The 17,410-nt window shown below is 40.7% G+C and overlaps 1 protein-coding gene across 13 annotated transcripts in view; it reads right to left on the bottom strand.

Moving 5' to 3' along the window:
- Positions 1-17,171, bottom strand: part of robo2 (roundabout, axon guidance receptor, homolog 2 (Drosophila)) — a 274,846-nt gene extending 257,675 nt beyond the window's left edge. For 11 of the 13 annotated variants that reach the window (XM_085796026.1, XM_085796036.1, XM_085796033.1 and 8 more), the window contains exon 1: positions 16,631-17,065. In XM_085796026.1, coding sequence (XP_085652152.1) covers positions 16,631-16,754 — 124 coding nt within the window. In that variant the 5' untranslated portion in view covers positions 16,755-17,065. Of the gene's footprint in view, positions 1-16,630 lie in introns of all 13 variants that reach the window. The other 2 variants (XM_085796044.1, XM_085796039.1) reach the window with 2 other exon arrangements.
- Between the last annotated feature and the right edge of the window lie 239 nt (positions 17,172-17,410).

Below are 17,410 nucleotides of genomic sequence, written 5' to 3'. Positions count from 1 at the left end.
TTATTATACAATCACTTGTTTTTATAATTGAAATTTATATGGCGTAACAGCTGAGTATGAGCCCAAACAGTTGGATTTTCGTACTGTGACGAACATAATGAAGGACTTTCTTTCACCCAACCTGCCACTGATCATTATGCTTGTTTTAACACTGTGAGAGGAGAGGCTCATGTTGTTATATTCTCACATCAAAACATACTCTGCAGGAGCATCTGTTTTGTTTCTGTTTTAATACAATGTGAGTTCACTCTGTAATAAGTGATAGACTGTGAATTCTGCAAATTTGCAGTATCAGTGGAGTCCAATCAAAAACAAAAGCACAAAATCCCCCAGACTACATCCACAGTGGTGCCTGAATACTGAAAAAACAAGAGTCAACAAATCAAACTTCTTCAGTAGGCTGATTCCAACAGCACTTATTATCGGGCAACTTGAAAAGTGACTTAAAACACTGGCTCACTTCGTAACATACAACTAACAACTAGCTTTCACTCTTTTATTCACATAGAGATAAAAGATATGTTGTTCAAAATTCCTATTTCTTCTGACCAAAAAACCAATCCGCCTTCCTCCGAGCTCTGTCTGTATTTGTAAAAAGAAAAAAAGAAAGTTGTACAATGTGTTTATGTTAGAACTGTGCTTCTTTAAAGATATTTCTCTCAGTTTCCAGCTATTGCCAATGCAGAAACTGTGAACTTATAACAATCTGGAGGCAAACTTTGCATGAATATTGCATGGGTTTAATTCTTTTTTGTACAGGAAACACAAAATGAGATCATTTCCAGGAACTGTAATCCTCTAACACGTACTGTGGACAGTTTAGGATCTAATAGCACTTGACCCCACAAAATGCCATGACCTATAATCTAATTTCAAACAAACCATATTTAACAAGTTATTCCAATGATAATATCCACATTACCATTTCAAGTTAAGATTAAGATTCTTTGGATACTGGCTGAGAGCATAGAACTCATTGCATCAAATGTATTAACAAAGCTGCAACTGCAAGTTACTCAGACCTGAAACTAAAGCTCACAAATTGGCAGCACTGATGTTCACAGTTTGCTTTATGTTGCTTCATGTGGCCAGGCATAGTTGGGAAAACTGAATACTATGGTGCTGGAGTTCACTGCTCATAGTAACTCAATAATGGCAAGTCACTGATAATATGGTCATATTTAAACATGACCGATAACACAGCTGCGATTTTAATCGATCAATCTTAGTAATGAGAACAGGAAGTTAATCCATTGTTATGCATTATTCGTCAGTAAATTAAGGTCTTTGGGGTTAATTAACTAGTGGGCTAAGGACAATGTTAATAATGCAGCACTAATATAGGGCAGGTAATAACACACTTGAGAATGTCCTTCTCAACTAGAGCTTTTCAGTTCTTCTCTGAGCAGAATACTAGATCCTGACAGCTCTGTTTCTCTGTATCTTCTTCACAATAACAGACATTAACACTGCTTCATGTTGCTATGCAGTAGTAGAGTGTACAATGCCCAATGGCATTTCTTTGATATTATTACATTTTCTTAATTTTGAAATGTAATGAATGACAGCCCCATCTGAATATCAAATTTAAGTTCAATCATTCATAACACATTTTTCAACACCACTGGCATTTCCTCTTCATCTGGGTGAAGAAATTCCTATTAGTCTGGAATTAGCAAAGTCATTAGGACAATAATTTTACAGATGACTTATTCAAAAAGCAAGAATACAGGGCAATTAAGTTGTTCTAATGTTGTTTTGTTTTTTAATTCCAAATTTAAAAAGTACAGTACAGTACAAAGTGCAGTTTGCTCCAAGTCAAAGTCAGTGTTTTTGTGCCCTGGCTGACTAACTTGGCAGCTGACCTGGGAGATTTAACCCCAAATTCTGTAATTTGCTTTGTTTCAAATGCAAATGAATGATGCATAATCCTTACAGCCGATATTTATCTTTACAGCTGCAGAAAAGCAGGACTTAACCACAAAAATCAACATGAATACTCGCAAGGAACTTGCTCCACACTTCTGACAGCTGCAAACGGCTACATACTTCTCAGCTACTGCTCCCAAATGTTTCTTTTGTCACAAAAAGTAACAAAATGTGAATCTACCGGGACCAATTTCCTGGATCAATGACCACCCACAGTGATCAAAAAATCATTATGTGTTGAGTATTTTTCCCTAAACTTGGTAAAAATGTTGTCTAACAACACAGGCTCTAAGTCATCCACAGTGTGCTTGATCATCAACCCTGACCTTTTTCCTATCATGTTACCAACAAACAACACAGCAAATACAATGTGTGAACTTAAGGGAACTAAATTTAAGACATGAAATGAACAGAAAAGGAATTGACCAAAAATAATCTGGATAAAACTAACACGGATGATAACTGAGCTTTTCCTCAGTTGATGTGAGGGTCTAAGGGCAGAGGATGTTATGATGCTATGTAAATCTGTTTGAGACAAAAATGGGCTATACAAATAAAATTGCCTTGCCTTGCTGCAAAATGTAGAGAGACAGCCTTTGTAGACATTAAATTAGCAGTGAAAATCCCTGGCTTCATAGAAATACTGCATTGACATATTCCCCACAAAGGCAGAGCTTCTTGCTGCATCTCCTGGGGTCCAAAATGACATTCAGCATCTGGTTGGACATACTTCTTACTGCACGGTCGACAGGAAAAATGTAGCCCACTGTCACTTTCCATGGGCCCACATCTGACCTAACAGACGGCCTACAGCTACTTTAAAGAATCATAATGGTACATTTCTGACTTTTTGCCATCACTGGAGTTTGTGCTTTACTAATTTTGTGTGCACATGTGTACAAAGTGAGTGCCTCAGGGATCATTCTTCTCCTAGTCCAGATTCTAGTCTTTTCATAGAGCATCTGTTTGTACAGTGCACCTTTGGCATTCAAATACCCAACAATCAAACCACAATTTAAATGTTGAACCACGAAAAGCTTTATATTCTTCTGCATCATGTGACATCTGGATGCTTTGGATAGGATTTGGACCCCAAATAGTTGAAATGCTGTTAATAACTATGTCACAATAGTTAAGAAGCTGCACTGATGACAGATACTCAAAGAGGAATGACTACACTGACTCTGATACACTGATATCATTATGACCACTGACAGGTGGAGTGAATAACACTGAATAACACTTCATCGTGGCACCTTTACTGTAAGTGGGTGGGATATATTAGGCAGCAAGTGAACATATTGTCCTCAAAGCTGATGTGTTAGAAGAAGGAAAAATGGGCAAGCCTAAGGATTTGAGTGAGTTTGGCATGGGCCAAATTGTGATGGCTGGGTCAGAGGATCTCAAACACTGCACCTCTTGTGGGGTGTTTCCGGTCTGCAGTGGTCAGTATCAAAACTGGTCCAGGGAAGGAACAGTGGTGAACCGGTGACGTAGTCGGGGAGCAAAGGCTGGCCTATGTGGTCCAATCCAACCGATGAGCTACTGTTGCTCAAATTGCTTAAGTTGATGCTGGTTTTAATAGAAAGGTGTCATCACAATATGTTGCATATTTGGCAGCAAAAGGAGGGGAACCAACACAATATTAGGCAGGTGGTCATAATGTTATGCCTGGTCAGTGTAGAACCCATGCCAGTTCATTCACTGCATCCTACCACAAGGTTTCTTTAGCCAAGCTAAAGATTATCCCCAACAATGATGCTTGACCTTGGAAGACATACTATGTTGGTAAAACAATTCTCGACACACGCCCGATTCAAAAATTAAAATTTGATTGCTGATCAGCTGTTACAGACACCGATTCACTCGCCAAAGCTGAACACTCTAAGCAAAGGATTCATAACAAAACACAAATAGGGGTTTATCATATGATGAGAACATAATGCCGGGGCTTTACTGACCAGATGAATCAGTTTAACAGAATTAAATTAGAGGCCATTCTCTATCAAAGGCAGAGATAACTGTATTCCTTTAAGCTATGTCCCTGTATTGTACTGTTCCCATTTTTTCATGTGCTCCTACATGCAGAACAGGCGGTCTTATCTGCATCCCAGCTCTGTGCTGGCACAGGAAAAGGCTGTTGCTTGACACACAATATTGGACAAGACAGTAACATGGAACATTTAGTGGAGGATGGAGAGGGTACGTCGCACCAGGCTTGCCAGCTGTGATAATGATGTATAATTTAATTGAAGGCTGTGCTTCTATCCTCCACAGAACTCAAACTGCTCTTCTCTTGTCAATGCATTATTCAGGCTAATGGTGACCCTGAAATAGAAAAAAGCTTCTTATCTCTTTAAAGTTTTATTGCAGAGAGCAAAGAGAGGTAAGGAGGTATATCGAAAGAAAGTGAGTTAGAGTGAGGCAGAGAGTCACACATAAGGTAAAAAAGCTTAGTGAAAATGTAGTTCTGATGTGCTTTGTGAAGGATTCCTGTTTTTGACCATGACAGCGTCATCTTCCTGGCAACAGTAGAAAAATTCAATTGGTTACAGAATCTGTGATGATACTTTATGCTTTGCTGCTGACATTTCCAAGAGAATAACAACAATCTCCCACCAACCAACTACCTTGGACGGCAAGTCAAAGAAGAGGGTGTACAGACTCTTTGTCACTGCAGACTCCCTCTGTCCTTCTACTGCATTATAAATAATTAAATCAAAACTGTAAACAGAAATACCTGTACTCCATCACAATCACCACAGTCATCATCGTGACCATCATCGTCTCTAGTGAGCGAATGAGAGGGAGAAGCAGGAGTAAAAGATATGGAGCTCAGCAAAGCACTCATGCATACACTATTAAACATGGTCCATCTTCACATGTGATCTAGTGGATACTGCGTAACTTAGCTGTAGCCAAGTCAAGGAAAGACAGGGTGAAAGGGTCCTCGGCCATAAAATACGCACACTTCTATCTATCACACTAAGTTGTCATATTTACTGTCTGAAATTCACCCATAAAACACTATTATTGTAAAGTGTAATTTCCATCGCAATTAGAAATCAGCTTCATTAGAGGACGTGTGACTGGAATGTGGCAATTACGCTGTGCTGTATAGCAAGTGGGTTGGGGGAGGAGGTGGTGAGGAGGAAGAGGCAATGCAATACCCAGTGATGGCACCTTACCCATTCACTGAATCAGTTATTTCACTGCCTTAGTCTCTAATTGCCCACAATAATGATCTTTCTTCAGATTAATGAAATATGCAACTGTGGTTTTTTTTTTGTCCAACAAAATTAATCCTTCATTTAAAAGATTAGTAAACATGTTAAATCATAAATTACATGTTTTACCTGTATAATATCAAGATTATTTAACCAGAAAATGTAGAACCAAAAGTGTTACAATTTTGACTGGCAGCTACCAAAGTCTACATTAGCATAATGAATAAATGACAATAAATTCAATTATACCCTGAATAATAAAAAACTTATTTTATAAAGCCCCACTTGTAATTGAAACGATTTAAAGACAGAAGAGTTGAGAAGAATTGAGCAGAGAAAAATTGAGCTGTGAAATGATTTATGTTCAGTGACTCCCTCAAATGTCCCTTGATATTCAGTTACCTTTAGGCTGTTTGACTTAAGGATAATTTGATCTTGGAAGTGGTAAAGGTTGCACTGGTTAAACAGGTTCAGGCTTTATACGACAAATCAAATGTAATAACATTAATCAATTCTAAGTCAACGTGCGGCTTTGCGAAGATTGATCTTTACTCTCTCATCCTCCTGCCTGCCATGTGAGGAAGACATAAGAAAACACAGCAAAGCTACAGCTGATATGAATTCACAAAACCGGTAAGACAGTGCCAATATTCTTGCTTGAAAACTGCTGTACTACTCACTGAGGACAGTTTATTCTGCTGAGATGCTGCTCTGACAGTTGTATGGGACATCTATGTATGGGACAACGGATGGAAATTAGCCTGTGGCTACAATCCGGCTTGTTTACGATTTTGTTTCGTTCATGAGCATGCACTGTCCCACCTAAAATAAATTGAATTGAATTGAATTGAGTAACTTAAAACACAATATGCAGCTTTATACAATAATTTGCTATGAAGCCAAAATCAACAGTAAGTCAAACAACACACACAGTTGTTGCTTAATTGCCTTTTGGGTCATTCCGCCAAAAGAGTGCCATTTGCTCATTGTAACTCTTAAAAATTAAACTTCATTTTTCATTCCATTTCAGTATAGAATTTTTTAATATACACATTTACTCATTCAAAATGAGTACTGGTCAATCTCAGGCTACTTTATTTAATTTATTGCTTCTTTTATCATTGCATTTTTGGAGAAAAAGTAACAGCAATGAGGGTAACAGCAATGAGTTTTTAGCATAAAATCAGCAATTGTGTGAAATCTAGCCAAATAGCATCTATACTAATAGCTTGAGCACACAGAGCACATTCTTAGGATTTCACTGAATATTTTACTTTTGATATCAACAAACACTGTCTAGAGATAATTTAGGTAACAGGAATGAGTTTTAAGAGTGACGGACCCTGACATAGCTACAATATCATTCAATTTCAGGAAAAATAAATTACAGAATTTAATTTTGGTCTTCCCATGACTTTCAGAAGACCTAAATGATGTCACTTCCAGCAGAACATGTCACTGGTGAAATGTTCCAAAACTTTTAGAGTGTAGAATGTGTTGGGTAACAGCACTGAGTGAAAACCTGGGGACGGGACTAAAATGTGAATTTTAACCAAAATATAATTAGGTTTTAATTTAAAAAATGTTATATAAGTGTAGATATAATATAAAGTCACACTAATATGCAAAAAAAATGAGATTTTAGAAGGATTTTATTCATAATGCATTGTGGTAAACTATAGCGTTTGGCTCTGGGGACATGCAACAAAGGCTATGTTTCAGTGCTTTGAAAGCCTTTTTATAGTAATTAAAAATTATATATCTTTAATTTCTACAGTGATTCATGTGTATGGTGCTTTGTTTATTAATTAAATGCAATTTATATTATATTATTACATGTTTTTATACATTTAATATGCTGGGGACAGAAATGGCACTCTTTTGGTGGAATCGCCCTTTTATCAAGTTAATTTACATCTCAAACTGTATGACAGTTAGATTTTAGCACCATATAAGTAAAAATCAATTGAACAGATACAGGAATTACATTTTCTTTGAAAGAATGATTTATTTCTTTTTCAAATAGATGAATAACTAATTTATGATCTGAACATGTGTCTTTTACATAGATTTATGTTGCCTGCTATGATTGTTTTCAACACCTTATTGGCTTGTGGTAAAGTAAATTTACTTTCTTAGTATTGGTTTTGATTTGATAACAGCTATCTCCAATCCAAATTGGGTAGCAACAACATTTAAGTAATGTTGAGTCAATCCTGTTACCACTGTATCTGTAATCTCGCCCACACTTTTCAGCTTGTACACATTACATTTATTTCTAACAAGGCGTAGGCGTGCAAAATTATGGCAAGTACATTTGAGGAACTGATTCTTCTCCACTTGCAGTGGCACAAAGCTTAATGATCTAATTGGATTGAACGAGGAACAGCAGGCATATTTTCTGCCTTTCTAGCCTTTTTCATCATGATTGAGTAATTATGAGGGCGCAAAGTCTACTTCATTATAGCCTTCTTGCTGGCTGACTTGTAAACATTTTGTTTATAAAATCAAGTGTTTGGCATAAGTGAGAACTCGGCCTACATTTTTACATTAGCATACACAGGATGCTGAAAACAGTCCTCAGAGCTCTTACTAGTCAAAACTGAGTCACAGTATGTCAGCAAAACGTCACAGGAACAGATAGTGAGTGATTTTCCCCTTGTCTGTGGCAGTTCTTACTGTGTTCCCTGCCCCAAGACACAAGTCAAAACATATTAACTGAAAGTAATGACAGTGATTTAATTCTTCTGTCGGGCTCCTGCCTAATTTTTCCCCCATTAGTTTGTATAATATTTCCATCCCCGCAGCCACTTCTGCCTCCCTGCGAGGGCCGGGGCGTGAGTCGCACACTGGTGGAAGGGTGGGTGGGCGGGGGGATATCAGGAAGACATCCAGGGATAGTAATTCTACATAAATGGAACACTGGTTTATAAAACAGTGAACCTAAGAAACATGTATGGAGTGGAGACTAAATCTATGTAAATTCCACAATGCTGTGCTGTGTGCATCATATTTCCCACCTGGTATCAGAATACTGTGAAAAGGTCTCACTTCAGGTAAGATTCTTTGCAACCTGGAAAATATACACAACACCAAAATCTATTTATCCTTTAACAAAATAAGTGGCTCATAATTAAGGTTGGCACTACTGAAATGAGTTGATCATTAAAGAGTGGTTTTAATTATTTCGATAATTAAAGTAAGAGTAAGCAGCTAATTCAATTAGAATTCAGAAAACCTCAATAAATACTGTGACGCTAATGTTGTTAAGGAACATTTTCAGCATTGCTGTAGATGGTTGCCCATTCTTTCTCATGTTCTGGAAAGCCCTGAATACAAATTGCTGAAAATCTGCAAACACAGTGGTGAAGTAAAACATTTGGGTTGTTGATCAGTAGTAGGCTAAGCTATTCCCAAGTTATTAGTAAGTGGTCATGTTAATTCCTCCTCCCCTTTCCTGGTCTATGAATCAGATCCTCTCTCACTTCCATCTCAGACAGTCAGATACACTCCACTGATACAGTAGTGTGAACGGTGTTTCTGTAATAAGTGTTGGTCACTTCTTTTTACCATAACTCTTTCACTAACTGCCTCAGCAGGCTCCTGTTTAGTGAATCGTTGTTGAGAACATTACAAAAAATGACCCTGTTTCCAATCCTGGGCAACTCCACAAATCGTTTGTCTTCAGAGCTCTGTGTTAACACAGCCAGGCGTCTCTCCACCTGGTACTGTCTTCATATTACCATTTATTATAGTTTGGTGGGCTCGTAATATATCCAATTGGATTTTCCCACTATTGCCAGGCTCACTTCTATCTCTGCAGTCCCTGATCTGGGCAACTGTGTGATATTAGTTACAGAGGCTCTCTCTGCAGGAGGGTATGATAATATGAAGAGACTGTGATTTGCTAGATTCTGGTGCATAAGATGTAAAGGGCTGTTTCCTGATCACAAGACCTTCAAAACTAGTGTTTCACTCTCTACAGATGAGATGACAATAAACTGTGTTCTGTTGCAACCTTCACTGTGCCACAGCTGGTACACCTGGTGTTTATCTACAGACTACCCACAGTCAGCATACATGAGGCTGTGCAAGGGTAACTCAAAGTCAAAGTGAAAGACTGTTTGGTCCCTAATGAGTTCATCTATACAACACTTCCGAAATGTTCATTCTATGGTCTTACATTGCCGGGATCAAAGACTAGAGACTTCACAGTGATGATACCTCCATTTTATGTGTAGGATTATCAAAATGTACCAATGTGTGTCTACTGAATTCTGAGGAGGGTCGCCACTTGTTCAGGGTTTAGAAATCTGTGATAAGTCTCCTATAGTATAAACTTAAAGAGGAACAATGTAAGATTTTTACCTTAACAATGCTACAATTTTACCTTCATTAAACAGCTTCAGAGTAATTGTGATGGTAAAATAAATCACTTGTAACTTGTTATAAGGAGAATGAAGGCTCTCTGCCTTCCACCTAGCGTCTCTTGGCCAAAACCCAACCCTGCAAGATCAGTGCCGCCGACCCACTGTCCCAGATCTTGTCTCAGCAGCACAGCAACACAAATGTGCCCCGTAACCCTCAAACTCTTGTTTATGACAGATAAAAATACACAAATATATGACGCATAAGATACTATACGGTATCCACAGCTCCCATTAATTGCTTTGCCTGCTTCGTTAAAAACAAATGCAAGTGGCTGGGAGGAGTTTTAGCAAAATAGCAGAAAAGCGACCGGACTTGCATAGTTCCCCTTTAAAGCAGTTTAAAATAATGTTTCTAAAAAAGTGGTGGAAAAATGGTTAACTCATTGAGTGCCGCACTCCTTTCCAAAGTTGTAGTCAAGTGTACTGGCAATTTAGACCATTTTTGACGATTTTTGTAGAGCCATAGTGTATTCTATATTATTGCCACCAACACATACTGTGGTTCATTTGAAAGGTGAAACTTTATGCTTCAAATGGCCACAAACCGTTTGTTTCTACGAGCCTCCGTTCTTGAGAAAACTCAAGCTAAACATGGCTGGGTTTCACCAAAATCCCTGCTTTTTTTCTAGAAAAGGAGATACAGCGTCTTTTATGAAAGGTGCTCTGTTTGTGCCTGTCGCTCTTCTGACACTCGCATTTCTGGATCAAAGGGCTCGTGTAAGATAAATATATACAACAATTGTTGTTCTATTCACAAAACCACCATCGGGGGGGGGGTGTGGGGGTGCCACTAAACAACAATAACACAGACGCACCGTGCCATGGCACAGCCTCTCGCCGCGGAACGTGATGGTCTCTCGGCCACAGCAGGTCAGAAACACCGGCCCCACCGGTGGTCGCGGTCCTTCTGTGGTACGGGTCGGTGGTGCCAGTCTGCTTTGGCCCAGAGACCATCACATTTTACCGCGGGAGGACACGGTGTTGCTGGAGATGAAGACCGGGCGGGACTGTCGGCTGAGAGCTTCCTGTTTCGGCTCCGAGCTGCTGGAGCCTCGTGGGTGAGAGCGGAGCAGCTGCTGCATCCACATGCATAACTCCGTTTGCAAAAACCGAGTTATAATAAAAACTTCCAGATCATGAGCTGTCATGAGACTTTGATCTTCATCTATTTCAGTTCTGCTAGTCGTAGAGTCCCCAAATTTACACATCTGGGGCCTCATTTATCAAAGAGCGTGTAAAAGTCCTCTTAAATTTTCAGTACGACGGAAAGGCAAAATGTGCGTACGACCAAAAAATATACACTCTTTTCAGATCTATCAAACTCCGCGTACACACGGCTGCACGGTATTTCCCTTGATAGATCACACCGGACCTGAGAAAAGCGTGGATGAGAACACGCCTCATACCCAGCCCCCTAAACAGCCCCACGCAACCATATGTGGTCAATGCAAATCAGTTACGTGCATATTAAGTAGCCATGTGCACTCTGGAAACGTGTGGAATGACGTCAGTGGAAGACGGTGAAGACAACAGACGGACGGAGAGCGGAGAAAGAAGCGGAATTTCTCTGAAAGCGAGATACACGGTAACACGGCAATATCAGTCAGAAACATCATCTTGCATTGAAAGGCTACAATAAAAACAAAAAACTCCCAAATCTAAATGAAACAGAACAGAAAGAAGAAGAATCATATTTATTCTGCCCCTTATTTTAGATTATGTCATAATAATTTAAAGCAGGGTTTCCACTGCCAGTCAGTACTTTGCACCCCTTTCCACTAACCCCCAACTGCCATTCACTGGAAGACTTTGATTTTCATTTGTGCATAGCTATATATTAAAAAAAAAAAAAAAAAACATTGAAGTCCACCAGTCTGTGACTTTTCCTGATGTTGGGCAGCTAGCACCCATTTTTGTTAAATACAATAAATATTATTCACACAAAAAATATCGATCATGTTTTCTCATTTGCTTTGATTTGCGCCGACATTATTGTGCTTGCTGCTTGTGTGTGTCCAGTCTGGCTACGTAACACACGCACGTCGCAGAAATTATTTTCCAGACTGGACAGACTGGTTGTGGAAGAGGTGTAGCCTACATGCAAGGGAAAAATATCAATATGATATCAAAAGAAAACGAAATTCGTTTTATAAAGCCAGTATTTAGGAGCAAACTAGTGTAAATGCACAGGGGAAAAATCTGAGTCGCTGTGCTTTTCATGTAAAGTGCCGACGTCAACACGTGTGCGGTGGTGGTGGTGGTGGTGGTGGGGGGGGTCATCATCACCACCACTTGCTACTTCAAACAGTGTCCGCGCTCCTCTCTCCCTCGCACACTGCAGTTCTCTGACTCTGCAGCGGCGTCGCCAATTCCTCCTGTTCTTCAAAAAGCGTGTAAATGCCGGTACGCCATGGTCGGACTGGTCGTACATTTTTGCACTTACTCCCGACAAGTTTTGGTTTGATAGATCCCAAATTAGGCGGAGAAAAGTGCGTACGCACAAAATGGGGGAAAGAGCGTGTAAAAAAGCGTGTATCCACAATGATAAATGAGGCCCCAGGTGTGTTAAAGTGTCTATTTTCATAATTAAAAAAAAAGCAAAAAACGTAAAATCTCGTTTTTGGCACTCAACGCATGGGAACGAAAAACGAGAAATTACGTGGTTGGCACTCAATGAGTTAATAGGATGAATGGTGCCACCGCTGCAGCCTGAGCGGGGTCGCGTTGGCTGAAACTGCACTACTTCCCTGCACGGGTAGGAACACCATGGTGAGCTCCAGAGATCGAGCACGACCGACCAGCCTCCCTCGAGCCTCTGGAGCTTTGCTCAACAATATGGAGCTATTATTGTTGCAATATTATTTGCAAATGCGTATCTCAATCTGTGTGTGCGTATTCAGATCTGTGTGTGCGTATTCAGATCTGTGTGTGTGTAATATGATCTGTGTGTGTGTATTCAGATCTGTGTGTGCGTATTCAGATCTGTGTGTGTGTATTCAGACCTGTGTGTGTGTAAAAAAAATCTGTGTCTGTATTCAGATTTGCAAGTGAAGACAAATCTGCAAGTGCATGCAAAGATCTGTGAATGTGAACACAGATCTGTAAGTGTACATAGATCTGTAAATGTGTAAACCGATCTGTAAATGCGTACTTACATCTGTAAATGTCTGTCATCACTTACAACTCAGGCAGGAGCTCTCCATTGGCTGTGTTTTTACACGTGAATTTTGCAACACTTCTGCCGCGGCAGATCTGTGATCTGAAAATGTGTAGAAATGAGATTTGTCTGTGACCTCAGTGTTCCTTTGCCCTGAGCTCAGGCTCACAGGCTCATGCTGCCTGGCTGCAGTAGCAGTACCGACCCGGTCCGTGTACGAAGTATAATTCAGTTACGTTGTTCACTTTGTACCATGAGAAATGTCGTTTTTACCGGTATTTCCTGTTTGATTGACGTGAGACGTACAACGCAATTCAGCGCACCGAAGTGCCCGCTTGTTCCTTTCTCCAACTTGTACAATGAAAATTGAAAAAGGAAGTCGAGAGCCGGAACCAGCCTTCAAAGTAAAAGCTCCGCGTTTTGATGGCTACAGCAACGGACAATTTAAAAGAAAGAAGAAGAAAAACTCCGAAACGAATTAAATACTTAATTCACAACAAATCGCCTCCTAAACGATTACCATTTACCCCAGTAAAAACGACATTTCTCATGGTACAAAGTGAACGACGTAATTGAATTATACTTAGTACACGGACCGCGGTACTGCTACTGCAGCCAGGCAGCATGAGCCTGTGAGCCTGAGCTCAGGGCAAAGGAACACTGAGGTCACAGACAAATCTCATTTCTACACATTTTCAGATCACAGATCTGCCGCGGCAGAAGTGTTGCAAAATTCACGTGTAAAAACACAGCCAATGGAGAGCTCCTGCCTGAGTTGTAAGTGATGACAGACATTTACAGATGTAAGTACGCATTTACAGATCGGTTTACACATTTACAGATCTATGTACACTTACAGATCTGTGTTCACATTCACAGATCTTTGCATGCACTTGCAGATTTGTCTTCACTTGCAAATCTGAATACGGACACAGATTTTTTTTACACACACACAGGTCTGAATACACACACACAGATCTGAATACGCACACACAGATCTGAATACGCACACACAGATCTGAATACACACACACAGATCTGAATACGCACACACAGATTGAGATACGCATTTGCAAATAATATTGCAACAATAATAGCTCCATACAACAACAGTACCGGCAGTGATGGCAACGCGACCACCAGTCATGACGGCAGCCACAACACCAGTACCGGTACCAGACACAGCTACGGCACCGGAAGCAATTGCTTCTCTGGGAAAGACACAGTAGCAGACAGTTGCTCTTCTCATCCAGAGCAGTATAACTACCGCAAATCCTACATAGTGTTGCTTTAACTGACTGCAAGGTTTAACAATTGGCTTTTAACCAATCGTATGGTAATCTGTGTAATGCATAATATCACGCAGACACACACACAGGCCAGAAGATTCAGTTAGTGTTCACACAAACATCATGATGAGGAAAAATGTGATGTCAGCGATCTGACCACGTCACGATTATTGGTGCCACACAGCTGGCTGGTTTGACCTACAGTATGTGATACAAATCTCTTGGGGAGACTATTCAATGAAGCTTTGCAGATGGCAACACCTGGTGATGGGAGGTCAGAGGTGAATGGGCTGACTGGTTTGGTTCACCTTGAACCTTGGTGGTGAATGGTTTACAATGGAATAGGACCAAATCAGGTTCCACCCCTGTCATCCATAGGAATAGAAAAATGACACTGCAGTAGTCAGTTGAAGGCTCCCTAATAAGTCAATCATAGTTTGAATGCCATAGTCTGCCCAAGTATTGTTGGTGACCATGTGCAACCCTTTATGGCCACACTGTTCCATCTTCCTATGGCTACGCCCGGACTGATCATACAGCATGTCACAAAGAAAAAGTCATCTCAAACTGGTTTCATGGACATGACCGTGAGTGGTGACGTTCCCAGTCACCTTGTAGAACACGGACATGACACTGTCAACATTGATGCGCAGCCGACAAACTCAGAGAAATTATGTGATGAAATCATGTCAGCAGAGAGCAGAATCCCAAAGGGACAATTTACAACATCTTACGGAATCCATGCCATGAAGAACTGAGGCCGTTTTGACAACAAAGAAAGGCTGTGCCCAGTATTAGCCAAGTATTCCACACTGGTCAAGTGCAAATATGATGATATATGCATTCTGAGTATACGTATCTCCAGTGTGATATTAGATACACAAATAGTAAAAGTAGGGAAAATAGTGATAATTTAGCCAATACCATGCAGTAACAAATTACACATGCATGAAAATCATAATGTTAAATGTGATAATGAATGACAATTTACAGTCAATGAAAATTAATGCTGGTGAGAGAAATCCAATGACAAAATGCTGGCACACAAATTAAACGGTAAACAGTTATTCCTTCTCAATATCCATAAACATTTGCCAATGGCGGAAAGATTTCAGGAAAATATTAGTCTTTCTAAAATGTATCACAAAACTATAATTAAAAAAGCAAGGTTACATTTACACGAGTATGGCTTGGAAATGATGTTTTTCAACTGCACACAGATAGAGTCTATGGCCTAATTACACCGAGGGAGGTCTCTGCCCTCCATTTCACCACAGGCCAGCGATAGCTTTGATTTTATAGTGTATCTGTTTTCACCATTGGTTTGCTGATTCATACTTGCACCAAAAATATCAAATGCCAACCTTGAACAGATTTCAACAATCATTTCAAGCGATGTCTGAAAAAGCATGTTGTTTTTTAAAAATATTTCACTCTTGCTTCAAGTTTTCCTTTTATCATAAGTTGCTGTCACATAAGAAAAAAGTGTGGAAAATTAAATAGCCACGTATTTGAATGTCCCATTTCATTTAAAAACTTATGTGTGGTGATAATGCATGTTGGTGAGAAGTACACGGAAATGGTACAAGGATGTAGTTGAAGAAATGTAAAGTGGTGAGGGGGTTAAAGCAAGCACAAGGAAAGAGGCAAAGAATCATTAAATAGATCACAGTTGTGACACTGTTTCTTTGAAGACACACACGTCCCACTGAGCGTGAGCCTCGAGTGCTACCAATGCCGATAGGCTACAGGGAGCATCTTTCAGGCTTCTCACTGAGCACTAGCACTAAGATTAGAGGTTCCTTTAATCCGACAAAGGGGATTAAATGCTACAAGAGAGGCGAGAGGACTGCTCCCACGGAGGGGCTGAGTTGAATTATTAACACCTCTCCTCAAGACTGGTGATCTAAGTCTTTAAACCAAAAATCACGGTTCGAAGACACTGGTGGCATGTCCTGTCAACCAAACATTCCAGGGTGCACAATGTGATCTCGCGCAACACACTACGCCACACTGAGAAAGAAAGGGTGTGTGTGTGTGTGTGAGAGAGAGAGAGAGAGAGAGAGAGAGAGAAAGAGAGATAGTTTAAATGTAAGTATATCAAAATAGATCCATAAACACTGAAAGCAGTAAAGTAGAACAGTGATTAAAACGCCAATACCATGTAAACTGTTACGTACTGTTTACACTGGATAGTACTGAAAAGTTACACAAGAATTCCAGTGGACATAAATGGACATCACTCTCCTTAGAGACCCACATCAACTTCCTCTGACACACCTCAGCTGTCACAGTGAGTCATAGCTGTGGAGACTGAAAAGTACACCAGAGCAAGAACATTATGTGAAAGTCCAGAGATTCTCACAGATCTAAATGTGGTGGCACAAAATACCAAAATCCAAAAGTGTTTCAAGGCAAGGTCAGTCCAGGATGAGAGTGTGCCATCCAAAAATGATAACACCATTCTTCCCAGGATCACCAGCTGGTGCACATCAGATCTTCAAATCATTTCTAAAAGGCTGTTAAATAACTCTTAACCCAAATTCACAAATAACTGGACATGAGACATGTACTTCATGGATGTCCATCATCACTTACCCCCCTTGTTCCATCTGCCTTTAGTCCTTGCTTGATAGGTGAGTTCGGGACAACCAGACAGCACCAAGAGAAACAAAACAAGTTCAAACACAGAAAGAAATCCAGACTTTGCCCTGGAAAACATGTCCAAGAGTTGCTGGCAGCCCAGTCACTTTCACATGGCTGTGTTTCCTCCTAGAACGGCGCGGCTGTGGCGCATGGTAGCCCACGCGTGGGCTGTCATCATCAGTCACGCTGGTGTCAGCAGTGGGTCTCCAGTCCTACCATGCTGCTCTGTGATACCCCGGTAGGGTGCTGGTCTTCACTGATGCTGGAGCTCCGAGTGAAGCCACATCTCTCCCTTCAGTGAGCTCTGCCTCACCAGAGCGCATGGGAACCAAACAGGAACACACAGCTTGCCACGCGACGGCACGGCTCAGCTACGCTCGGCACAGTGCATAGGAACTCGCTCTCACTCAAGCTCTCACACACACACACACACACACAAACACACACACACACTCTCTCTCACACTCCCTCTCTCTCCGTCTCTCTCACGCTCACTGCTGCCACCGCTGTTGATGCTGATGCTGCTGGTGCTGCTGCTGGAGCTGCTGCTGAATTATTTCCTGCTCTCCTCACTCTCGGTTTCAGGGGGAATTAATTCCTCTGCGCTCCGTCTTTTGCCTCAAGCTTGACACCATGGAGGAGACGGAGGTATGGGAGCGCAATCCACCCTCTGCTCACTAGAAAGGAGTTTCCCGGGGCGTGTGGGATTGAGGCTGTCTGGGAGTGTAAACC

This window comes from Trachurus japonicus, chromosome 13 (assembly GCF_045865225.1).
Source record: "Trachurus japonicus isolate A0001 chromosome 13, Traja_1.0".
Taxonomy (NCBI): domain Eukaryota; kingdom Metazoa; phylum Chordata; class Actinopteri; order Carangiformes; family Carangidae; genus Trachurus; species Trachurus japonicus.
The sequence above is the reverse complement of the archived record's forward strand: the minus strand, read 5'-3'. Positions and strand labels throughout refer to the sequence as shown.